The 27910-nt window shown below is 39.3% G+C and overlaps 1 protein-coding gene across 1 annotated transcript in view; it reads left to right on the top strand.

Annotated features, from left to right (window-relative positions):
- ptprh (protein tyrosine phosphatase receptor type H) overlaps positions 1-27910 on the top strand; it is a 55263-nt gene that overhangs the window by 17785 nt on the left and 9568 nt on the right. Inside the window, exons 5-17 of the mRNA XM_051686814.1 lie at positions 227-496; positions 4441-4704; positions 8365-8598; positions 8694-8948; positions 13915-14005; positions 14133-14183; positions 14614-14695; positions 14898-14988; positions 15087-15160; positions 15414-15551; positions 23021-23143; positions 23276-23436; positions 23889-24024. Of these exons, the coding sequence (XP_051542774.1) occupies positions 227-496; positions 4441-4704; positions 8365-8598; positions 8694-8948; positions 13915-14005; positions 14133-14183; positions 14614-14695; positions 14898-14988; positions 15087-15160; positions 15414-15551; positions 23021-23143; positions 23276-23436; positions 23889-24024 (1970 nt within the window). The remainder of the gene's footprint in view (positions 1-226; positions 497-4440; positions 4705-8364; positions 8599-8693; positions 8949-13914; positions 14006-14132; positions 14184-14613; positions 14696-14897; positions 14989-15086; positions 15161-15413; positions 15552-23020; positions 23144-23275; positions 23437-23888; positions 24025-27910) is intronic.

Genomic DNA, 27910 nt, shown 5'->3' with positions numbered 1-27910 from the left:
TTGTAATCTTCCAGACAAGACTATGTCAACCAAATATACAAAGCTTGTCCTGATTAACTAAACTTTTCTTGTTATAGTCTAGTTCAGTAGAGACAAATCTGGCTATAACCTCAACCTAACTGTACAGTGACCTACAATAAGATGTCATACTAAGCGGTCCAATGTTAAGGTTTGTTCTGATTGAACAGTTATTTCAATAATCTCACCATATTTGAATTTGTTTCAGAGCCATCTAATGTCGACAGTGTGTCTGTGATGCACCGCAATGACACCAACATGATCTTACAATGGAACATGGTGACAAACAGGGACAACAACACATACAACTATACACTGGGATACAGAAAAGAATCATGGGAGAAAACCATAACTATCCCTTCAGATGAAAATTCTGTGATCATATCAAATTTAATTCCTGCATCAAATTACAGCTTCACTCTGTACACACTGTTTGAGAATGTGACAAGTAATGGATACAACTTCACTAACTCCACAAGTAAGTGGCACTTATTCTTATATTTTTTATTGTCTGTATTATATTATATTATATTATATTATATTTAGTGAGAATAATTATATAAAAATAATGCATAAAATTAATAATTTCCCTGGACCATAATAAGGCATATTCCCACTATCGGGACAATTCAAGCTTTAAATACCACCTGTTTTCAGCAGGGGGCAGTAAGTAAAACTCCAGCTGTATAGGCAACACACAGCTGTACAGAGAAAAAACCAGAATGTTGACACTAGCTGTGTCTTGTTTCAAAGGATGCATCCTCCGGAGGTTGTTTTTGTCGGCCGCATTCGTCTCATTTCAGAAAAGCATGTATGACACTCTGAATGCAGCCGTCGAATGCGACATTCTTTCGGAGGATACATGAGGTGTATCCTTCGTGAGCACTCACAACCCACAATTCTTTGCTTCAAAGGAAATTAACATCATTTGTCTAAAAACAATTATGCCAATTAGCCCGAAAATATGATGTTCAAATACAACTAATGTTAATTTCCAAGTTGAAGTACCTCAGTAGATGGGTGCAGAGTATATAATATGGATAATCAAGGACGGAATAAGACGTAAGAGGCCCATGGGCCAGTACACTGTGGAGGCTCCCCATGACGTGACTACGTTCACTTTATGTGCTACAGGACGCTTGGCAGATTTGGTTGGATTTTTCAAATTGACAGAAGAAAGGTTTGGAGCAATGTCTTACATGGCCAATTGTATGTACTTTTTAATTATGAACCGATCCAAAAACATGCATTATTAATAGGGATGTGCACGGTATTCAAATACCAAAATCTCTATTTGGTTATTCTGCATGTGTTTAGAGGTCTTCAACCCGATCTGAGTCCGACGATACCCAACAAACTTACAGGTTTTGGGCCAGGTTCGGGTCAGTTTTTCAAGTAGGCTATAGGGCGAGTTAGGGGCTGTTCACATGTGCATTGCGCTGTTTTTCAATTGTTTCTCAAGGCTATGTAAACATGCACTGGACGGATCTTTGATTGTTGCACCACAACTCACTTTTTTCAGCGTACTGCACAGGACCATTGCATTTTCTTAGACACTTTGTTAAGTTTAAAAGAACTTTAATATTTATAAATGCATCTCAAGACACCTGCGTTCTTGTTTTACTGTTCGTTGTGCAGGACCGTCACATTTTTTAAGACACTGTTAACTTAAATATTTATTAACACATCTCGAGACACCTGTATTGTGTCAACATTTGTTGCACTGCATCAAGCTTTTTCAGCGCTGGTATCACAAATCGATATTCTAATGAAGCTCAGGTTAATGTGACTGTTACACGTGATTCCAGATTGTTTTTCAACTGGCAAAGTTTCAGCGCTTGATAAACGGTGAGCCAATGTTTTTTCCCCTTTTTGCTCTGGTGTGCAGACAATAATTACACAAGTTAAATGCTGAATCATTTAAAAATCAAAGCATCCTGAAGACGTCCTTTAAACCGTAGCGTTCGCTGCCTCATGGAAAGTGAACTTGCCCGGGCAGAATTACGCATTTTGCATTGATTAAGAATAGGCCTACTATGTTGCAGGCAGTGACAGAGATTATTTTTGTTCGACTTGAATGTGAGTTTTGATCATTTGAAGATCTGTGTATTGCGCTGTTTAGGCTCATAGGTCACTGTGCAATTTATTCCCTGCTATCTGAGATTGTGTTTGACACATTCTTTATTCCCGAGTCCCGATACAATAACTGTTCGTGAACTCTCACTGTTAACCAAATAGCCTATTACAAAATGTTACCGTGCACATATTTAGGGTATTAGGGCATCTTTCTCTTTATCATTAAACATTAAATGCATGCAGGACTTCAACATTTTAAAGGCCTCTATACTGTTGCACGAATTCTGTCACTTATATGAATTTAAACCATCAGCTTTGTATACAGCCAGAGTAAACTGCACCTTATCTTTGGAAGCGTTTTGTAAATCAGACGCTGTTCTCTGTAGTCCTTCAAATAAATATGCAGCACCTGTGAGATGCAGATTCCTTGAGCACGCACTCGAGTGTCTGTGCTCGCTCTACTGTCGTCCAGCATGCATTTGTCCGAACAAATGGTATCTCACATAAGGCTGATATTTACGAGGATTTATTATAAATGTCTCAAAATAAATAAAGAAATAGTTGATTTAGAGCTCAGGGACCTTTGGGTGTAGAGGCCCCTGGGCAACGGCCCAATCGGCCCGGTGGTTAATCCGTCCCTGTGTATAATTATAGCAAAATATAATTAAAATAAAGTATTATAGACTAAAAGTACACATGTAAAACCTATTTTCTTTTCTCTATACATAATTATAACTCTCCTAAAATTTACCTCATACATTCCCTTCCAAAGGGACTTTGTTCCCTTCTCACTCAAAGCGCTCACTCAAAGGCTGTCTCGTTTAAATGATGCTTGTTTAAAGGAGGACGCTCGGTATACTGCTGCATTCACAGGAGGCATCCTAGCTAGCACGTGGTCTTCGAAACGAGACACAGCAACTAGCAACAGCACAAGATGAGAATGCGTTCTTGCATTCAAACAGCTGGACAGAGTGCAAGTCTGAATGCAGGGATCAGCAAGTTTCAAACTACGTTTAACTTGACACAGCAACCTAAAAACACTGTTTATGACGTGACATCACCAATTTGAAATGCAGCAAAAGCTTCTGTCTGATGCATGTGTACATTGACGCATCCATAGAAAAGCCCATATAATACATCTCAGACAGATTGACATATTCAATTGCAAAATGGATTACTGTGAACTGTAGGCCAAAGATAGGCTTATGTTCAAAAATATGGATATAAACAATATATTGCCTTCTAAAGCCACATTTTGTATTGTCTTATCATTTCTTTACTCGTCTGCTACAATAATGTAATGGACTTTAATTATCTGAATTATTTTTATAATATATATTATATTTGGCTTTGTCAGCAAATATTTATATAAGCATTTAATTGTGATTAATTCGATGAATTAATCTACATATCTTAATCTACATATTTAAAAAATTGTATCCATTGACAACCCTATATATTATTATATTATATTATATTATATTATATTATATAGAACCACATAGCAGGGCTGAACAAAATGCAGAATTTCAGAACTGGCTTACTTTCAATTCACAAGTTGGAACTTAAATTGAATTGTCCACGCTCTACAGGGTGTTGAGTTAGACTGACAGGAAAATGCATTTGTTGAATTGGCATTCAAAATTATTTTCATTTGTCCAACACAAGTTTTGTGAAAAATCTTAAATAATTACATAATGAATTTTGTTTCATTATGACTATTCATTTTCTCATATGCAGAATAAACTTTTCTCAATGGATTTGTACTGTTAAAACTATAAACACAGCTACAGCCATTTTAATGTTGCCCTACAGCACCACAACATGTTCACCATATTGTTTTCAGACTTAGAAAAACTCGAAGAAATTAAAGCATTCTGTGAAATAGTGTTCTTCCATCACAGTCCATAAAATAAAAGTTAATTTATTAAATATGATGAAATATGTACAAATTAATTACAAATTGTTGGTATTTCAAACATCGATTAATAATGTTATCCAATGTGTCTGGTGTTACACATATGTTATGTATATAATAACATGTTTATTGGTAATTCACAAAATTAAATGTATTAAAAACTACACTGACAGCAGTTGAATTTCATTACATTCCTCTTCCTTAAATTCAAATTTGGATTACAATTTGATATCCTATTTCCTACCTCATTTCAAAATGAGGAGTTGAATTGGAATTTCAATTCTTAATTTTGATTCATTCTGAGTAGTGTAAAGCCCTGTCAATTAGCACATATCAGTGTTGTGATGAAAGTACTGTAATGGTATTTGTAGTAATTACTTCTGATTATTGTCCAAAATGAGTTAACTCTCTCTCTCTCTCTCTCTCAGCTCTATCTGAAGTAACTCAAGTGAGAGTGACACATCGATCACAGAATCAGTTGACTATTGAATGGGATAAACTGAACTTTAACTACACCTATAACTACACCTTGTATCAAAGTGATGGAAAGATGGTAAATTTCACTGGATCACAGAGCGATGTGTTTACATATGAATGCTCATCTCTCACCCCAGGAACTGAATACAATTTTACACTCTTCACTGTGGTCAATAACGTTAAAAGTTCAGGATACATCTTTAAGAATGTTACCAGTAAGTTTTATTACTCTAATTTAGCTGTTTAGAAAATATATTTTTCAGAAAATAGATGAAGTTTTGTGTTCCTTGCCATAGTTGCCTTTGGCATGCTCATTGGATAAATAATGTGTGTGTGTGTGTGCTATATATATATATACAGGTGCATCTAAAAAAATTAGAATATCGTGGAAAAGTTACTACACATAAAGTGAAATATTTCAAGCCTTTTTTTGTTTTAATCTTGATGATTATGGCTTGCAGCTCATGGAAATCAAAAATCCAGTATCTCAAAATATTAGAATAAAGCAAATATAATACAGAAATGTCGACCTTCTGAAAAGCATGTTTATTTATGTACTCAATACTTGGTTGGGGCTCCTTTTGCACAAATTACTGCATCAATGCGGCGTGGCATGGAGACAATCACCCTGTGGCACTGCTGAGGTGTTATGGAAGCCCAGGTTGCTTTGATAGCAGCCTTCAGCTCATCTGTATTGTTGGGTCTGGTGTCTCTCATTTTCCTCTTGACAATACCCCATAGATTATCTATGGGGTTCAGGTCAGGCAAGTTGGCTGGCCAATCAAACACAGTAATACCATGGTCAGCAAACCAGTTACTAGTACTTTTGGCACTGTAGGCAGGTGCCAAGTCCTGCTGGAAAAGGAAATCAGCATCTCCATAAAGCTTGTCAGCAGATGGAAGCATGAAGTGCTCTAAAATCTCTCGACTTGAGAAAACACAGTGGACCAACACCAGCAGATGACATGGCACCCCAACTCATCACTGACTGTGGAAACTTCACACTGGACTTCAAGCAACTTGGATTCTGTGCCTCTCCACTTGTCCTCCAGACTTGATTTCCAAATGAAATGCAAAATTTCTTTCATCTGAAGAGAGGACTTTGGACCACTGAACTTTTCCATGATATTCTAATTTTTTTAGATGCACCTGTGTATATATATATATATATATATAGCACACACACACACCCACACACATGCATATCTACATATATTATTTATCTTTAGGGCCCCAGTGAGCATAATACAAATAATAATGACTTGACTTGACTTTTTAGTTCTAGTATTATTACCTGCATGACTGCCTGTCCTACTGTCATACTAAGAAATGATTGGTGTAATTTTGAGTGTTAAAGAAATGTTCTGGGTTCAATAGAAGATAGAGGTGCAATATGTAACAATTTTCATGTAATATTCGCCCTTTTTTTTTGGCAATGTGTGAACGGCTTGTAACGCAACTTAAAAAATGAGCCCTTCTCGGACTTCCTAGATTGCCGATTAAAGCCTGTAGACTGATTTTCATGTGAAGGGAGCGGGTCACTTTTGCCGGGAAAATCCAAAGGATGTGAAGTTTATGCGTGCTCCCGAGAGCCTTGCCTCAGACAGTAGCTTCTCTTCCACTATTCAACAGTGACAACAGTCTGCAACACTAGGTAACGTTATCTTAGAGATGGAATCCAGCAAACGTCCGGCTCCTAGCACAACACCGACTCCTACACAAACTCTGAGTAAGCCAAACAAAAAAAAATGTATCTACTGAATCCCATCTGGCTAAGCAGGAACATGATCGTTGTCGAGCGAAAACTAGAGTGAACATCGGCAGGGCATTTGATTCCTTGAGAGACATTCGTTCGGTTTTGGCGATCAAAACCGACCCTGAATTGGTGTTCTTCTTATTGGACAGGTAAGCTTACATAACTGCAAAGCATGTGAAATAAAGTGCCATAAGGATTGATCTGTGTGATTTTAGCTAAATTGATCTTGCCTGCACAGTCATAAAAAAAGTTAAACTGTAATTATTCAGCAAGGTAAATACAATAACACATGAAATGAATGCTAGACAATGTTCAAGATAATGGAAAAAGCTCCATTCGTAACGTAACTTGGTTATACAGAAAATATATACATTCTATTATTATAAAACAATAGCACATCGATATATCAAAATGACAGTTGTGATGGAATCACATCAATACTGAATTGTGTCAACATATTTATAATGTACAGTCTATTTTATAAACAGCTACTGTCATCATCCACCAAATTTAGCTAACAGCTATTGATAAAGCTGGCTAGCTAGCTAACACCAACGTAGGCTATCATATAAATGCAGTCAATGTATCATGCAAAGAAAAGTGATTACTTCAAACTACAGTCTCGCATAGTCAGACCTATATCCACACTTTGTTTTAGCCCTGTTCCAGCACTGGAGAGTCAAATATAATATGCAGTCTCAAAGCTTGTAGTAAAACAATCATAACTGTGTAATTTTAATTATGCTACCTCATCTGTCAGCATGATGTCGGTGAATCACGTTCAGTCTCTTTGTACGTTACATCATTGTTTTGGTCCCTGCTCGCGTCCCTATGGAGTGTGTGTGCATGAGCACGAGCAACAGGTAGCTGGCTACAGTTCATTTAACGGCCACAGGTGTCATTAAAAACAAGGGTGTCTGAATCTTACATACTGCACCTTTAAATCTATTAGGGTGAATCTATTAGTCTTTTAGTATCTATTAGTAATTTTATTACTATTGTGAAAGTTGTAGTTAAAGGTTTCTAAATGTGTTTAGGCCATTAGCTTTTTTATAACAAATACTACAGTTTTTTGTTTTTTTAAAGACTGTCCCCATTACCCAAACCACAGTAATACAAGGCCACTCATGGTCTTACATAATGGCCTTATCATTGCAAATGCCACTGTTAAACCATGGTAGAGCAATGGTAAACATTCATAGGCATTTACAGTTGGAAAAGGTTGAAACTTCCATGAATTATGGACATGTTATTGACAAATTTTCCTCCTATTCAGTCTTACTCCTGTTCTAAATGGCATTTGTCTTTGAATATTTTAAAGGTTACTTAAACCATTAGGCCTGTGTCCTGCTGAACTCACATCATTCTTGTTTAAACAAAATGTCTAAACAAATGCATGCAGTTACAGTCTTCAGTTATCTTTATCAGTTTTTGCGAGGTGGGGTATTTTGACTAGTGAAAATGCTGAGTGGCTAGTGACCTTGGAAAACTACTAGCCACAGTGGCTGGTGACCAAAAAGTTAATTTCAAACCCTGACTATAAGTTACTAACTTGTAAGACCTTTGTACATTTCTGTGAAAATCAGAAATCCACAATAGGTGCCTTTCCACATAACAATGCCTGTTTTGATATCAAGACTAGAGCCTCTTATTACCCAGACCAATACCAGACCTCTTAAGAAGACCCAAACCAATACCAGACCCCTAAGACCAAGACCCAGAGCAATATCAGACCTCTGAAGACCCAGACGAGTTCCAGACCCGCTAGAAAACCAGACCAATGCCAGACCTCCCAAGTCCCAGATCCATACAAATACCATATCTTGCATGACCCAAGCAAATACAAGACCCTCTTAGACCCAGACCAATACCAGGAATAGACAGACCATGGTGAAGATAACATGCCAACCTGTGCTTTAGCTAATTATCACCTTAGCATTTTGAACATGTCTGAGACCCAGATCCAGACCAAGACTTTACATCTTGAGAGCCAGATAAATATATTTAGTTATGAAACCCAGACCCAAATCAAGGCCAAATTTCTTAAGACCAAGACCACAAGATCAAGACTCCAAATCTGTTTGAGATGAACATCTATGTTTTGTTGTCTTTTCTGAAGCTATTGACTGTGTGCCCATTAACTGGAAAGTCACCAACTCATCAATAACTGCTCAAGTGGAAGGCTGCACAAGTGTAACAGCTAAAAACAGCACAGACAGTGAACAGAGTGGCAGTGTAGAGAAGAACATTGTGAACATTGACCATCTTTATGCTGGAGCAAAGTACACTGTTTTACTGTGGTATGACTTGGACTCAGAGAAACTTCTACAGTGTAAACATAATCTGACGTTAGGTGAGTTTATTTGCTCTTGGTCAGACTGTGCTTCTGTGATGCTGATTGGCTGATATGAAAAGACTTCATCTTTCTTTCCTTCTTTTTCTGTCTAGTTCCAAATTGCGTATCTCATCTTCGCTGTGAATATTTCTCTGGAGGTTATGGTCTGGCTGTATTTTGGAATGCTCCATTTGGAGTTGTGGAAGTCGTGCAGGTGGATGTTGATGGACGAAGTTTCAACCAGTCACACAATAGACAGGATGTTAAGGGTTTGCAAGTTGCCCAGTGGTACAAAGTGGCAGCTACATCAATCTCTGGAGACTTGAGTAGTGATAGAGTAACAGTCAACTGTCAAACTGACCCAAAAGGTAAAATAACCAGATGAGGATTCTGTTTGTGTTTGTACATGTGTAACCACCTGAATCATAGTGTCACAATTTCATTTTATATCACAGAGGATCAAAGAAGTACTACAATAAATGTTTCATTCAATTACGCACACTACTGTCAACATATCAGTGAAACACAATGGAACAGCCATGTACAGTATATTTAGTAGGTTTGGGATCAATGCCGATAATCAGACAAATTTCCGGATGATTATCATTGTATGTCTGCTTTTTTATAGACATAAATAGGGCTACTCGTTGCACAATAGTCTTTGTCTCTTCGGACTGTACATAATTCTCAACACAACTTTGGTAATGTGTGAGCGGCAGGGTAACTTAATGGGACACTGGAGGCGTCTGGTGGACGACATGGCGTGTTCTAATCGTACGTTCATGTCATGTCGGAATGACTGTAATTACAAGATGGCAACTCGTAGATTCTACTCTGAGTTATTCACGTCTTCAGACCTCATAAGTTATTTGTTTCTTTGGCAATGCTTATAACCGCAAAATGGTTTTGTTATTGATAACAGTAAAATGTCAAATTTATTAATTTACGATTATATGTTCCAGCAAAATGTTTAAGAAAAAAAAATTGCTCTAGGCATCAATGTCATATCAAACTGAAAGATATGTGTTCACTACTGTCAACTGTTGAGGCAGCAGCCATATTGGTTCTTTTCACATGACGTCATCACTTTAAGTCGGAGCTTTAATAGACTTCCAAATTTACAACTTGTAATTCCGAGTTCTACGAAGACGTGGACTCTTTTTACAAGTTGGAATCTCGTAATTACGGTAATTACGACATGATGTGAACATGAAATTCGAAATGGTTATTTTTAAGTTACATACACTGCTACAACTCTGGATGCTGCTCAAAATTCTGCAGTGCCACGGAGCGCAACACAAGCGCAACTTAGGTCAAATTTAGTTTTCCATTAAATTCAACCTAAATTTGTATCAAAGGACAGATTATTTACATAGATTATTTAGCCTTCATTGGATGATATATTGTGTATATATATCTTTCATATAGCCTACACACGTGGTTCCCAACCCAGTTCCTGGAGGCCCCCCAACACTGCACATTTTGTATATCCCCCTTTTCTGACACACCCAATTCAGTTCTTGGAGTCTCCACTAACGAGCTGATGAGTTGAATTAGGTGTGTATGATTAGGGAGATATGCAGAATGTTTAGTGCTGGGGGGCCTCCAGGAACAGGGTTGGGAACCACTGGCCTACACAATGTATGTTAAGTTACAAGTATGTCTTTTTGTGGTTTGACAGCTTGAATGAAAATTTTTTTAAGTATTTAAGGCTACATACAGAGAAATTGCATAATAAATGTCACCATTTCTAATCGTTTAGTTTGCGCAGTTACATCAGTTTCATACAGTAACCCGTAAACTCATCAATGTCACTTTGTTCATTTTTGAAGAAGTACAAAAACCTTCGTAACATAGTGTATGGTGACTATATTCACAACTTTGGACTGCCACCTGCACCGCATCAACACGTCCTGTGTGTGATACCTGTACCTTGTCCTACTCGTGATGCAGCACTTCTTGTCCAGTATTTGACCGGCTTTAGTATTAAGGACCGTAAATGTTATATCACCCCCTTGTGGTCTCTCAAAGCTATTACGTCAGAATACATTAAACAGAAGGCCAACTGACAGTGAATTGGAAAACATACAAATTAGGTTTATTGTCAGCTAATGTTAGTATATCGATGCCTCAAAAATGTATCAAGAAAATAACGTGCAGATCAATATGACATTATATCATAAATCATGTCATAATTACATGATGTATGACAATCTTATTGTTAACTGTGTCCATATAATATATTCAGGCTCGGTTACAACTTAAAGATTATTTAAATTAATATTAAGATACTACTCCCCAGTTTGCAGTGACAACTTTAAGTATGTTGGGGACACTTTTTGGTAAATTTTGTGTAAATGCACTTGGGGTTCAATATATATATATATATATATATATATATATATATATACACTATATTGCCAAAAGTATTCGCTCACCCATCCAAATAATTGAATTCAGGTGTTCCAATCACTTCCATGGCCACAGGTGTATAAAATGAAGCACCTAGGCATGCAGACTGCTTCTACAAACATTTGTGAAAGAATGGGCCGCTCTCAGGAGCTCAGTGAATTCCAGCGTGGTACTGTGATAGGATGCCACCTGTGCAACAAGTCCAGTCGTGAAATTTCCTCGCTACTAAATATTCCACAGTCAACTGTCAGTGGTATTATAACAAAGTGGAAGCGATTGGGAATGACAGCAACTCAGCCACGAAGTGGTAGGCCACGTAAAATGACAGAGCGGGGTCAGCGGATGCTGAGGCGCATAGTGCGCAGAGGTCGCCAACTTTCTACAGAGTCAATCGCTACAGACCTCCAAAGTTCATGTGGCCTTCAGATTAGCTCAAGAACAGTGCGTAGAGAGCTTCATGGAATGGGTTTCCATGGCCGAGCAGCTGTATCCAAGCCATACATCACCAAGTGCAATGCAAAGCGTCGGATGCAGTGGTGTAAAGCACGCCGCCACTGGACTCTAGAGCAGTGGAGACGCGTTCTCTGGAGTGACGAATCACGCTTCTCCATCTGGCAGTCTGATGGACGAGTCTGGGTTTGGCGGTTGCCAGGAGAACGGTACTTGTCTGACTGCATTGTGCCAACTGTGAAGTTTGGTGGAGGGGGATTATGGTGTGGGGTTGTTTTTCAGGAGCTGGGCTTGGCCCCTTAGTTCCAGTGAAAGGAACTCTGAATGCTTCAGCATACCAAGAGATTTTGGACAATTCCGTGCTCCCAACTTTGTGGGAACAGTTTGGGGATGGCCCCTTCCTGTTCCAACATGACTGCGCACCAGTGCACAAAGCAAGGTCCATAAAGACATGGATGAGCGAGTTTGGTGTGGAAGAACTTGATTGGCCTGCACAGAGTCCTGACCTCAACCCGATAGAGCACCTTTGGGATGAATTAGAGCGAAGACTGCGAGCCAGGCCTTCTCGTCCAACATCAGTGTCTGACCTCACAAATGCGCTTCTGGAAGAATGGTCAAAAATTCCCATAAACACACTCCTAAACCTTGTGGAAAGCCTTCCCAGAAGAGTTGAAGCTGTTATAGCTGCAAAGGGTGGGCCGACGTCATATTAAACCCTATGGATTAAGAATGTGATGTCACTTAAGTTCATATGCGTCTAAAGGCAGATGAGCGAATACTTTTGGCAATATAGTGTATATATATATATATATATATATATTATTTTTTTATTTTTTTCACATTAATTTAACACATGTCTGGGACAAATATGTGGACATGTTTCATGAATACAGCGTATACTTTTTTCGCCAACTACCAGGAAATAAATAAAGAGAAATTTTACAACGTGCCCCAAAGGCAGAACAGGTTATAACAGCTGAGGGGCACATTGTAACATGTCCAGTATGACAGCTTAAAATCCCCCTCTAACAACTATATCTGATCTAATTAAAATAAATAGAAGATAAGCTAAAATATTATGTCAGTAAAATCAATTTATTAACTTTGGCTCACACACACACACACACACACACACACACACACACACATTGCATATAGTTTGTTCTAATCGGGGCACATTGTAACACAGTGTTACAACTCGTCACTTCTGCTGGATATCTGAGAATTAAAAGACTATGTAAAATACTCGCTAACAGATTGGAGGTTAAAATAATACCAAGTTTGCCTCGCTTTAAATAAACACTAAAAACATAGATGATAATGAACTTTTGTGTGAATTTTTACTTTTGCTACTTAAAAATGAACTTTTGGCGATATCTTCCAAAGCTTTTTTAATTTTGCCAAAAAACAAATTCTCCACACAGTGTTGATATGGCAACAAGTAAATAAATGAAGTTTCGTCTTACCAGTGTGTATGGAGACATTTAAACCAGGTGTGTTACAACTAGCCCCGTGTTAGTTTGTGCCCCACTCTCCCCTAAACCATTTGTTGCTAACAAGTTGCTACAGTACATAAGGACTACAACTACAACAAGGATGTATGTGTACATGCTTGACAAGGTTTGACTTAGGTTTTTAAAAAGCACAGTGGCTTCAAAATTCACACTTGAGATATAACTGTGTGTAATTCTTAATGTAGAACAAACATTAAAGTCACTTGAAGTAATGTTAACCACATCAAATTGAAAACCCTATTCTGAAAATTGGAAATTCCTGAGGAAACGCATGGTGAACTAGCCTTGATGTCATGACTGAACAGCTCTATAAACAGTTAATATATGCAAATATCACACTGTTTCAAAAGTAGAACCATGACAATTAAACATGTCAGCATGAGACATGTGCGATCACTCACCTACCTTGTCTGTGGAAAGTAATGTTCTATATTTCAACTCATGTTGTGATCACGTAAATCCAGTACACTGCCTGATAATCATGCAATGATGCCAGAAATGATTGAGACCTAATTATTCTACAGCACTTTTTACATGGAACAAACTCCACCGACTGGAATTATGTTGGAAACACATAATCTGTAGTTCATCTGTCTAGAAAAGTAGCCCCACTTCATAAATAAAGTTTAGACAACATTACAGATTAAATAATAAACATTTTACTGAATAATTTAAGTACCTCTACAAAAATAAGAGCTGTATGTTTCTGCTTTTGAAACCTTTTGTAAGTTTCATTAGTTTGTTGGTTTGTTTGTTTTTATAAACTCAGGGATGAGTCAGAATAATTTTCTGTGGTAATCAACACCATGTCACAGATGGTGAACATAAAGCTTTAGTTGTATTTAACCTGGAATATTTCTTTAAATCTTTGATATGACTGAGAGAGATTCTAGTAAATTGTGACATATTTCAACAGTGTTTGTCATGTTCAGTGTATGTTTGTGTGTGTTTTCCGCAGGAGTTATTGCAGGAGTGCTAGTGTTTTTCCTGTTGCTCATCATTATTTGTGTTGGGGTCTTTATATGGTTCCGCACACTAAAGCAGACTAAGTATGAATTTTTTTGCTGTGTTTGAAAGATTATGAGTTTAAAGTTTCATTAACGATAAAGTGTTATAAAAGCTTTAGAGATTAACACTTAAATATGAAATCTTATATATTATTTTTGTTGTCTTTAGAAGGTCCAACCTGCCCATGGAGTCCAAAAAAGTACATAAAATCAAGTACAAGTATGTGTGACTTCATTATATTGATAATACTGAATAATTCAGTGACCCCAAAAGTGTTTGTGAACTTAAGTCTTATAAAAAATGTCTGAGTGTCATTGCATTAGACAACAACTCATTAGACAGTTCACCACACATTACCTTTGGATATATTCCACTAACATTTGACAAAGAATCTTTATTTTATTGTATATATATATATATATATATATATATATATATATATATATATATATATATATATTTTATTTTTATTTTTTATTTTTTTTACATTTTGCATGAATAGTGTCATTCCTTGTGCTATATTTCGTTCAATCTATTTCTAGTGCAATGATATTCCGACATTTTTAAGTGTGGCTTAAGTGTCCAGATACTTTTTGGGGACACTGTGTAAAATATTTGTTGATTTAATAATTGAGAAATGTGTTTTCAGACCAATTCCCCTGGAGAAATTTCCAGAACATTTTCAAAAGATGAGTCGTGATGAGAATAGAGGTTTCAGTGAGGAATATGAGGTAGGCATGGACACAAATGAAATTTACAAATGTCAGTACTAGCGAATGTAAATTATTTTTATTTTTGTTTGTTTTCTGAGTTGCTAGTTTAGACTGTTGTTGCATAGTATCAAATGTTATGTGTAAAATCTCTGCTACTGATCAGGTTAATTCTGAACATCAGTAGTGTTTGTTGAGTCTTTTTTTAAATGGTTTTTGACAGGACTTGAGTTCAGTTGGTACTGAGCAGTCTCGAAGTGCAGCTCTCCTGCCTGAAAACAAGAACAAAAACCGATTTTCCAATGTTTTAGCCTGTGAGTGTTTCATAGACTTACACGTGCACCTACCCAGTTATTACGACAAAAGTCTTTCTGTCAAAAGTCTAACAAAATTAATTCTGTCCCTTTCTCAGATGACTGCTCTAGAGTGCATCTCACTATAAATGATGAGGGCGATTCTGATTATATCAATGCCAACTACATGCCTGTGAGTATCACACTAAAAACTGTACTTACATATTCCATATACTTCTGTCAACACCGCTATACACTTTCAGACCAGCTACAGTACAGCAGTGCACATTCAAAGAAAAAATCACTCTGTTTACTTTACAAATACACATTCCTTTTGTGCATGATTGGTGCACTTAATTACATTTTTTGGTAACTATTTTTAGAAATTAATGAGTGTGTGTGTGTGTGTGTGTGTGTGTGTGTGTGTGTGTGTGTGTGTACGTCAGGGTTTTGGCAGTACCAACAGGGAGTACATCGCTGCTCAAGGTCCCCTCCCCAATACTGTCAATGACTTCTGGAGAATGATCTGGGAGAAAAGATCACGGGTTATCGTCATGGTAACCAACTGCATTGAGAGCGGAAGGGTAAGGCAACGTACAGAATGGAGTGCTAGCGGACTGCTTATCTGCATACTATGCAGTATGCACTGTATACTGCCTACTATTGTTTAAAAAGTAAATGAAACTGTACACATTATGTAAAGATAAACATTTTAAACAGTATTCCACGTTATTGTCACCTGACCTTAAAGGAATATTCCAGGTTCAATACAAGTTAAGCTCAATAGACAGCAATTGTGGCATAATGTTGATTACCACAAAAATATATTTTGACTCATCCCTCCTTTTCTTTAAAAAAAGCAAAAATCTGTGTTACAGTGAGGCACTTACAATGAAAGTGAATGGGGCCAATTTTTGAGGGTTTAAAGGCAGAAATGCGAAGATTATAATTTTATTAAAGCATTAATTCTTCTGTTAAAACTTGTTGATTATTTGAGCTGTAGTCGTTTAAAGGTTTTAGGGTTTGTTGACATTACATTATCATGGCAACGAAGTGGTAAAATTGGATATAACTTTACACAGAAAAGGTTAGTAAGTGGTTTTGTCACACTAAAATCATGTTTACACACATACTGTTTATGTCTTGTGGCTATACTTTTGAAATAGTGAGTATTTTAACATTTACAGATTGGCCCCATTCACTTTCATTTTAAGTGTCTCACTGGAACCCAGATTTTTGCTTCTTTTTTTTCCCAAAGAAAAGGAGGGACAAGTCGAAAATAATTTTTGTGGTAATCAATATTATGCCACAAATGCTGCCAATTGAGCTTAATTGTATTGAATGCAGAATATTTCTTTATCATGCTGCATGTTAAAAAGATGGACCAATGAAGCAGAGCTGGAACTACAAGCCTGCTTTGAGTGCACTGATTGGAGTGTTTTTGAAGCTGCAGACACCAATCTGGATGAGCTCACAGATACTGTGACATCATATATAAGTTTCTGTGAGGATATGTGCATTCCTACTAGGACTTATTTAACATACAGCAATGACAAACTGTGGTTTACAGCAAAACTCAGGTAGCTCTGTCAGGCCAAAGAGGATGCTTCCAGAAGTGGGGATAAAATCTTGTACAATCAGGCCAGAAACTCACTGACAAAAGGGATTAGAGTGGCTAAAAGAAACTACTCTGAGAAGCTGAAAAGCAAGTTTTCAGTTAATGACTCTGCATCAGTGTGGAGAGACCTGAAAGACATTACTAACTAAAAGACACCATCCCCCAACTCTGTAGGGAATCAACAACTGTCTGATGACCTGAATGTGTTTTTCTGTAGATTTGAAAAGCCCAGTCTCACACCTCACACCCAATCTGACCTTCACTTCACACAAACATCAACACCTCTTGCGACCCCCTCCTCCCCCCTCCTGCTATTCAACCCGCACTTAAGATATTTGAAGAGGATGTGTGCTCAACAATAGACAAGGAAAGCACAGGGCCCAGATGTCTTTCACCCACTTGTCTAAAATCCTGTACTGACCAGCTGGCCCCCATCTTCACATAGATCTTCAACAGATCACTGGAGCAGTTTGAAGTTCCCTGCTGCTTCAAATGCTCCACCATCATCCCTATCCCAAAGAGACCCAAAATTATCGCTCTGACATCTGTGGTCATGAGGTAATTTGAGAGACTGGTGTTGGCCCACCTGAAAGACATCACTGGACCCTTTCTGGATCCCATTCAATTTGCTTATCGTGCAAACAGGTCTGTGGATGATGCAGTCAACATGGGATTGCATCATATCCTGCAACATCTGGACAGACCAGGGACATATGCAAGAATCCTTTTTGTGGACTTCAGTTCGGCTTTCAACACCATCATACCAGCTATTATCCAGACTAAATTAAACCAACTCTGTGTTCCCACCTCTATCTGTCAATGGATCACCAGCTTTCTGACAGATAGGCAGCAGTTAGTGAGACTGGGGAAATTCACTTCCAGCACTTGTACGATCAGCACTGGTGCCCCCTTTGGATGTGTGCTCTCCCCACTACTCTTCTCCCTGTACACAAATGACTGCACCACCAAGGACCCCTCTGTCAAGCTCCTAAAGTTTGTAGATGACACTACTCTCATCTGCCTCATCCAGAATGATGATAAGTCAGCATACAGAAGAGAGGTTGAACAACTGGCTGTCTGGTGCAATAAAAACAACATGGAGCTGAACACGCTCAAAACAGTGGAGAAGAAAGTGGACTTTAGGAGGAACACACCAACATTGACCCCACTCCCCATTCTGAACAGCACTGTGGCAGCAGTGGAGTCATTCAGGTTCCTGGGCTCTACCATCTCACTGAACCTGAAGTGGGAGACCCACACTGACTCCATTGTGGAAAAAGAACCAGCAGAGGTTGTACTTACTTTGCCAGTTGAGGAAGTTTAACCTGCCACAGGTGCTGCTGATACAGTTCTACTCAGAAGTCATTGAGTCTGTCCAAGAACCGTCAGGCACAAGAACAGTTTTTTCCCTCAGGATTATCCATCTAATGAACAGTTCAAACTGCCCCATTGAGCAATAATTATCTGCAATACACAGCTTAGTCTATTTATATTTATCCAACATATCCTACCTCTTCTGCCATTACATTCCCTTGTACTATTTGTATTTGTACATACCTATATATATATTACCACTTACAGAAGATAGGCAATTAAGGTCACAGTTATAAAAATTTAGGACACTAAAGAGACCTTTCTACTGACTCTGAAAAACACCAAAAGAAAGATGCCCAGGGTCCCTGCTCATCTGCGTGAATGTGCCTTATGCATTCTGCATGGAGGCATGAGGACTGCAGATGTGGCCAGGGCAATAAATTCCAATGTCCGTATAGTGAGACGCCTAAGACAGCGCTATAGGGAGACAGGAAGGACAGCTGATCATCCTCGCAGTGGCAGACCATGTGTAACAATACCTCTACAGGATCGGTACATTCGAATATCACACCTGCGGGACAGGTACAGGATGGCAACAACAACTGCCCGAGTAACACCAGGAACACACAATCCCTCCATCAGTGCTCAGACTGTCCGCAATAGGCTGAGAGAGGCTGGACTGAGGGCTTGTAGGCCTGTTGTAAGGCGGGTCTTTACCAGACATCACCGGCAACAACGTCGCCTATGGGCACAAACCCACCTTCGCTGAACAAGACAGGACTGGCAAAAAGTGCTCTTCACTGATGAGTCGTGGTTTTGTCTCACCAGGGGTCATGGTCGGACTTGCATTTATTGTCGAAGGAATGAGTGTTACACTGAGGCCTGTACTCTGGAGCGGGATCAATTTAGAGGTGGAGGGTCTGTCATGGTCTGGAGCGGTGTGCCACAGCATCATCGGACTGAGTTTGTTGTCATTGTAGGCAATCTCAACGCTGTGCGTTACAGGGAATACATCCTCCTCCCTCATGTGGTACCCTTCCTGCAGGCTCATCCTGACATGACCCTCCAGCATGACAATGCTATCAGCCATTCTGCTCGTTCTGTGCGTGATTTCCTGCAAGACAGGAATGTCAGTGTTCTGCCATGGCCAGTGAAGAGCCCGGATCTCAATCCCATTGAGCACGTCTGGGACCTGTTGGATCGGAGGGTGAGGGCTAGGGCCATTCCCCCCAGAAATGTCCGGGAACTTGCAAGTGCCTTGGTGGAAGAGTGGGGTAACATCTCACAGCAAGAACTGGCAAATCTGGTGCAGTCCATGAGGAGGAGATGCACTGCAGTACTTAATGCAGCTGGTGGCCACACCAGATACTGACTGTTACTTTTGATTTTGACCCCCTTTGTTCAGGGACACATTATTCCATTTCTGTTAGTCACATGTCTGTGAAACTTGTTCAGTTTAGGTCTTAGTTGTTGAATCTTTTTGTTCATTCAAATATTTACACATGTTAAGTTTGCTGAAAATAAAAGCAGTTGAAAGTGAGAGGACGTTTCTTTTTTTGTTGAGTTTATATATATATATATATATATATATATATATATATATATATATATATATATATATATATATATATTGTCTTATTGTGTATTTCTGTATATAGTAATATTTTCTATTCGCTTTTTATTTTTATTCTATTTTGGATTATCTTTGTCTTGTTGTTGTATTGGACCTTTTTTTGGACTCAAGATGGTGCTGAGTATGGCTGCTGCATTGCGAGCTCTGACACAACATAGTAGTGTTTTGTATGTTTTGTTCACAATTCTTATGTTTTTTGTCTTGGATGTTGTCTGCCTTATTGTCTACGACAGACAAACACTTTTGGACATTGGTTCAGCAATCTCACTCCGTAAACCGGACTTCACATTCCTCAATGCCGACCCGCTGTTTACAAACATGCAAGCGGAGCCCTTTGTTTGGGCAGCACGGCCGCGGAAACGCAGGAGGAAAAGGGGAAACAGAGCCGGCGTTCTCATCAGAGTAAGACACCGCGCAAATCGACACCCACTACCCACTATTCTACTGGTAAATGTTCAGTCTCTGGATAACAAGCTCTGCGAGCTGAAAGTGCGGATCTCTTTCCAACGAGATACAAGGGACTGCTGCATTATCTGCCTTATGGAAACTTGGATGTCTGCGGAGATTCCAGACTCAGTCATTGAACCCGCGGGGTTCTCCGTGCACCGAGCGGACAGAGCGAAAGACCTCTCAGGTAAAAGTAGAGGTGGTGGTGTATGTTTTATGATCAACAAATCCTGGTGTGATCAGAGGAACGTACATTCTATCAAGTCTTTCTGCTCTCCTGATATGGAATTTCTCATGCTTCTGTGTCGACCATTCTGGCTACCGAGGGAATTCACAGCGGTCATTATCACAGCTGTGTACATTCCCCCACAATCTGACGCAGATCGGGCACTCAAGGAACTGTATGGGATTATAAGCAAGCAGGAAACTGCGCACCCTGAGGCTGCGTTCATTGTGACCGGGGACTTTAACAAAGCCAGTTTAAAATCAGTCGCACCAAAATATCACCAGCACATTAGTTTCAACACATGAGGGGACCGGGTTTTGGACCATTGCTCCTCTCCGTTCCGGGATGGCTACAAATCCCTCCCCCGCCCACCATTTGGCAAATCGGACCACTCTTCCATTCTGCTTCTGCCCACTTACAGGCAGAAATTGAAACAGGAAGCACCCACCCTCAGAACGATCCAGTGCTGGTCGGACCAATCAGATTCTACGCTACAAGACTGTTTTGATCACACGGACTGGGAGATGTTCCGGTCCGCCTCTGATGATGACATCGAGCTTTACGCTGATAGCGTAATGTGTTTCATCAGAACGTGCGTAGAGGACGTCGTACCGACCAGAACAATACGGATCTATCAGAATCAGAAACCATGGATTAATAGCGATGTTCGCGCGACACTTAATGTGCGGACCTCCGCTTTTAATTCCGGGAACGTGGAGGAGCATAAACAAGCCAGTTAGAACCGCAAAACGCCAGTACAGGAGCAAGATTGAAGGACAGTTTAACACCACCAACTCTAGAAGCATGTGGCAGGGAATTAACATCATCACAGACTTTAAAGGGAATAAAAACTCCGCCATGAACACTGCTGCCTCTCTCCCGGATGAGCTAAATACTTTTTATGCTCGTTTCGAGGGAAATAACACCGCCCTCGCGGAGAGAGCTCTCGCGGCCGAAGCTACAGAGGTTAGTTCACTCTCCGTCTCTGTAGCGGATGTAACCCGATCCTTCCGACGAGTGAATATCCGCAAAGTCATCAGAGCGTGCGCGAACCAGCTGGCTGGTGTTTTTACAGACATTTTCAACCTTTCCCTCTCTTTGTCTGTAGTCCCCACATGCTTTAAAACATCCACCATTGTGCCTGTTCCAAAACAATCAAAAATAACTTGCTTAAATGACTGGCGTCCTGTTGCTCTGACCCCCATCATCAGCAAATGCTTTGAGAGACTAATCAGAGATTACATCTGCTCTGTATTGCCTCTCTCTCTTGACCCGCTGCAGTTTGCTTACCACAACAACTGCTCCACTGATGATGCCATTGCATCTACAATACACACTGCTCTCTCCCACCTGGAAAAAAGGAACACTTATGTGAGAATGCTGTTTGTAGACTACAGCTCAGCATTCAACACCATAGTGCCCTCCAAGCTAGATGAGAAACTCCGGGCTCTGGGCTTAAACAGCTCGCTGTGCAGCTGGATCCTGGACTTCCTGTCAAGCAGACGCCAGGTGGTTAGAATAGGCAGCAACATCTCCTCATCACTAACCCTCAACACTGGAGTCCCACAGGGCTGTGTTCTCAGCCCACTCCTGTATTCCTTGTACACACATGACTGTGTGGCAACACATAGCTCCAATGCCATCATTAAGTTTGCTGATGACACGACGGTGGTAGGTCTGATCACTGACAATGATGAAACAGCCTACAGAGAGGAGGTGCACACTCTGACACACTGGTGTCAGGAGCACAACCTCTCCCTCAACGTCAGTAAGACAAAGGAGCTTGTGATGGACTTCAGAAGAAAAGACAGAGAACACAGTCCCATCACCATCAATGGAGCACCAGTGGAGAGAGTCAGTAGCTTCAAGTTCCTGGGTGTCCACATCACTGAGGAACTCACATGGTCCATCCACACTGAAGTCGTTGTGAAGAAGGCTCATCAGCACCTCTTCTTCCTGAGACGGCTGAGGAAGTTTGGAATGAACCGCCACATCCTCACACGGTTCTACACCTGCACTGTGGAGAGCATCCTGACTGGCTGCATCTCCGCCTGGTACGGCAATAGCACCGCCCACAACCGCAAAGCACTGCAAAGGGTGGTGCGAACTGCCAGACACATCATCGGAGGTGAGCTTCCCTCCCTCCAGGAAATATATACAAGTACAATACTGTACATTCTATATATATATATACTTTTTTATATATTTTTATTTTTATTTAATAATGTGTATCTATATAGTGCGTATAAAAGGTATACTGTACAGTGTTATTATTTGTATATTGTTGAGTGTAATTATGTGTATATCAGATGTTTAAATTGTGCTGTGTTAATTTGATGTTATTGTAAATTGGTATATGTCTCATCACTGTCACGACTGCTATGTTGATCGGAACTGCACCCAAGAATTTCACACACCATTGCACTTGTGTATATGGCTGTGTGACAATAAAGTGATTTGATTTGGGTATTGTTTGTGCACTGGAAGCTTCTGTCACCAAGACAAATTGTCCTTGTATGTGTAAGCATACTTAGCAATAAAGCTCATTCTGATTCTGATGTTTAATTCAGCGACAATTCGAGTGCATTGCATTGTCAGATACAGTACCCAGTCCTATATACTCTGTTCTGTTGTGTACATACTGTGCACAGTATACAAACTCATTAATAGTATGCTACTCCAAACTCTTTAGTACATATGAATATTTCTATTTACATTTCAGTCCAAGTGCAGTCTTTAAACACTGCCAGATGAATAGTGTGAACCCATGTGCTAGTGCAATGTGATTTTTTTTATTTTCTTTCTCTTTCTTCAGACCAAGTGTGAGCAGTACTGGCCCCTGGACTACACATCATGTCTCTATGGAAATCTGCTTGTCACAGTCATATCTGAAGACAAAGCTCAAAGTTGGACTTTGCGAGAATTTACTGTCAAAAATGTAAGTTGAGACATTTCAATATATTATTGCAGTAAAATTAAACATAACTGTTTAATTCTTTAATTCATGAATAATGAAATGTTTGCATAAATCACAATCTATCTCTGTCATCAATATTTTGGAACATTATAGAAACAGACCTCTGAGATGCGAACAGTAAGACACTTTAACTTCACGGCGTGGCCGGATCACGGTGTTCCGTTAAGCACAGAGGAGCTGATCCGATTCAGAGGACTCGTCCGCCAACGCATTGAGAGCTCTTCCTCTGCAGGACCAACTGTTGTACACTGCAGGTCACTTTAAAAACCTGCTCTGTTTAAAGAAACATTCTCTAATGTCCCCTTCATAGTACACGAAAAAAAGTGTCTTTCTTAAAAAAGAAAATCAAACTCTGCTTAGATGTTTGTTGATGAAAAACAAATTGAAAATGTGTCAAATGCTAGTGATAATTACAAAATAAAGTAGTGTTCCTCTTTTCCTAAATAGTTTTTATGTCATCCAATTTGAAAAACCAAGCAGAAGTTTTCATAACCAAACCACAACACATTAGGTATCTCTGAATAACCTGGGATGCCATCTTTAAGATACACTAGGAAACTTAAAACTGTGACATGTATGATACACAAAATAGAAAGAACATTAACACAATGGCCAAATATTAAAAGACCAAATACAACTTTTCTCCTTTTATATTGCCCCCATGATCATCATCATCATAAACTGTAAATGTTGTTGTTAACTGTAGTGCTGGAGTGGGCCGTACTGGAACACTGATCGCGCTGGACGTCCTACTACAGCAGCTGCAGACAGAGAAGGCAGTGGGCATCGCTGCGTTCGTCCATAGCATGAGACTCAACAGACCGCTCATGGTGCAAACTGAGGTAAAGCTCTGTTTTCAATTAAGGATGATCAAATAAATCAGGAATATTATACTATAAAGTTACTGAATATGTCACAGCAGCATATCACTTTTATAATGTTGAGATCAGTATTACCATTACTTAGAAATGCTTCTGTTGTGCTATGAAACTGAGTCTTTATAAACTAATAAAGCCTAAACAAAGTCACACAGTTCAACATAAGATATCCGTAAAGGATCTAGGAGTAGAATAAAATCTGTAATAAAATACTGTAAATTTGGTACTAACTTAAGTATTGTGTATATGTATAACTGCAATTATAACAAATAAATATCAGTAATTGCAGATCTTTAAAGCTACAAGTGAGCCATTTGTAGGTTGATTCCACTGAAAAGTGTGAACACTGCGGCTCTGTGATACATTCAAAGCAATGGCAGAAAACCTGTTTAAAAACGGTGATTAGTTTTGCAATTCCATTTGGTGCCACTAGAGGCGCAGAAATCACATACTTCAACTTAAATCCAAAGCCATTTACAGTGACTCAAAAAAATTATGTTAAAGTTACACAAGACAGCTTTCTCAGGGGAATAAAAGATGGCATTTGGTGACAGTAGGCCTATATTTAACAGTTAATACCTTAATTAAATTATATAACAATACCTTGAAAAACCAATGTGTGGTTTATTACATTTACTGATAACCACCATAATAACACAACCATTAAAATGGAAGACCACATAATAATTTTAAGTCCTTCAAAATTGCTTTAGCTTGTAAGCTATGGAAGTCAATAAATGACAAATGTCTTTGGTACAAAAAAGCCTGTTGAACTGCACTAATTAAAAAATAAATGCATTGCATTAATAGTGCTTACACTTTGAGGGGGCTGCAATTGAATATGGTTGTATATTTCAACTGAAAATATTTTGCAGAGAAATTCTTCCTTAAAGATTTTATTATATATATTCACCTTCCAAAGTTCAGTTCAGCAATGTCATAGATTTGGTTTGAACATTGAGGGGGACCAAATGTGGATTTGGGGTGGGGGGGGGGGCTTGGTTTGGGAAGTGTTAAGTGTAACACATTACACAATGCATAATAACAGTTCAAATACAGTGCATCCGGAAAGTATTCACAGCGCTTCACTTTTTCCACATTTTGTTATGTTACAGCCTTATTCCAGTATGGATTAAATTCATTATTTTCCTCAAAATTCTACAAACAATACCCCAAAAATTACAACATGCAAGAAGTTTGTTTGAAATCTTTGCCAATTTATTAAAAATAATAAACTAAAAAAAAAAATAATAATAATAATTTTAAAAAAAAATCACATGTACATAAGTATTCACAGCCTTTGCTCAATACTTTGTTGAAGCACCTTTGGCACCAATTACAGCCTCAAGTCTTTTTGAGTATGATGCTACAAGCTTGGCACACCTATTTTTGGGCAGTTTCTCCCATTCTTCTTTGCAGGACCTCTCAAGCTCCATCAGGTTGGATGGGGAGCATCGGTGCACAGCCATTTTCAGATCTCTCCAGAGATGTTCAATCGGGTTCAAGTCTGGGCTCTGGCTGGGCCACTCAAGGACATTCACAGAGTTGTCCTGTAGCCACTCCTTTGTTATCTTGGCTGTGTGCTTAGGGTCGTTGTCCTGTTGGAAGATGAACCTTCGCCCCAGTCTGAGGTCCAGAGTACTCTGGAGCAGGTTTTCATCAAGGATGTCTCTGTACATTGCTACATTCATCTTTCCCTCGATCCTGACTAGTCTCCCAGTTCCTGCCACTGAAAAACATCCCCACAGCATGGTGCTGCCACCACCATGCTTCACTGTAGGGATGGTATTGGCCAGGTGATGAGCGGTGCCTGGTTTCCTCCAGACATGACGCTTGCCATTCAGGCCAAAGAGTTCAATCTTTGTTTCTCATGGTCTGAGAGTCCTTCAGGTGCCTTTTGGCAAACTCCAGGTGGGCTGTCATGTGCCTTTTACTGAGGAGTGGCTTCCGTCTGGCCACTCTACCATACAGGCCTGATTGGTGGAGTGCTGCAGAGATGGTTGTTCTTCTGGAAGTTTCTCCTCTCTCCACAGAGAAACACTGGAGCTCTGTCAGACTGACCATCAGGTTCTTGGTCACCTCCCTGACTAAGGCCCTTCTCCCCCGATCACGCAGTTTGGCTGTGCAGCCAGCTCTAGGAAGAGTCCTGGTGGTTCCAAACATCTTCCATTTACAGATGATGGAGGCCACTGTGCTCATTGGGACCTTCAATGCTGCAGAAATTTTTCTGTACCCTTCCCCAGATCTGTGCCTCGATACAATCCTGTCTCGGAGGTCTACAGACAATTCCTTGGACTTCATGGCTTGGTTTGTGCTCTGACATGCACTGTTAACTGTGGGACCTTATATAGACAGGTGTGTGCCTTTCCAAATCATGTCCAATCAACTGAATATACCACAGGTGGACTCCAATCAAGTTGTAGAAACATCTCAAGGATGATCAGTGGAAACAGAAAGCACCTGAGCTCAATTTTGAGTGTCATGGCAAAGGCTGTGAATACTTATGTACATGTGATTTTTTTTGTTTTTTATTTTTAATAAATTTGCAAAGATTTCAAACAAACTTCTTTCACGTTGTCATTATGGGGTATTGTTTGTAGAATTTTGAGGAAAATAATGAATTTAATCCATTTTGGAATAAGGCTGTAACATAACAAAATGTGGAAAAAGTGAAGCGCTGTGAATATTTTCCGGATGCACTGTAAATGCACAGGTAAATAAAGTATTTTCAATGTAGGGATGCCGTTAGATTACCGTCTATGAAAAAAAATCACGGTTAACTGCTTTTACAATTATTTGCACATTTTCTTATAATGCAACAGCACTGATGCCAAAAATGTATATAACAATTGTCTAAATGTCTAAGTGGATGTATTTCTGGGGGATATGTGGATGCTAAGGGAAGCTCTATATAAGAAAACTGAAAAATACACACACACACACACACACACACACACTCCAATCTAGGGCACGATACCACATATGCGCATCCTGAGCTTGGTGATGTGCTTATGTAAACAGAGTGCTTCAAACGTGTGTAAATGTAAGATTATTTAAACAGTTTTTTTCTTCTGCATCAGATTATTAAAGCAATCCGTTGTCTGTCAGACACCCAAACATAAAGAATCACCAACAGACTCTAAAAACAGTCCACAACACCTTATAAATAAACCTGAATAATAAATGAATAATAACGGGAACATTGCTTACAGCAGGCAATTTAAAGTCCGATAACAACAAAAATGGACATTTATTGTTGAATGCGGGGAATTTGTACAGAAGCAATGCATTAAATAATGAGGACGATTTAAGACGCAACTTTTCAAATTTACTCGCTGATAGTAACTACACACTGTCAGCACGCGTAAACATTACAATATCTTTAATTCATCACTTTAAAATCACCACGCCTAGTTGGGCGATACCAACTCCTACAACGAAGGGGGGGGACTTCAGTTTATGCCTCAATATGACAGACTCACAGCCACGCAATTGCAAGGTATCTCATACGAAATTATTTTTAGCATTGATAAAAATATACAAACAAGGACAGATGCATGATTGGGGGGGACAAATCACCCCCTTGACAGCATTGGGGTAACTTGTGCACCCGTCTCCCCCAATTCTACGCCAATGATATTCGGTGTATTATATTTTGCTTTACAAATTAAATCAAATCAAATCAAATCACTTTATTGTCACACAGCCATATACACAAGTGCAATGGTGTGTGAAATTCTTGGGTGCAGTTCCAATCAACATAGCAGTCGCAGTCAATTAAATTCTAAAATTAAATTCTACCATTTTCAACTTCACTACGTGGTGCAATCGGTTGTTGATGAAGACTAAG

This window comes from Myxocyprinus asiaticus, chromosome 44 (assembly GCF_019703515.2).
Source record: "Myxocyprinus asiaticus isolate MX2 ecotype Aquarium Trade chromosome 44, UBuf_Myxa_2, whole genome shotgun sequence".
NCBI lineage: Eukaryota > Metazoa > Chordata > Actinopteri > Cypriniformes > Catostomidae > Myxocyprinus > Myxocyprinus asiaticus.
The sequence above is the reverse complement of the archived record's forward strand: the minus strand, read 5'-3'. Positions and strand labels throughout refer to the sequence as shown.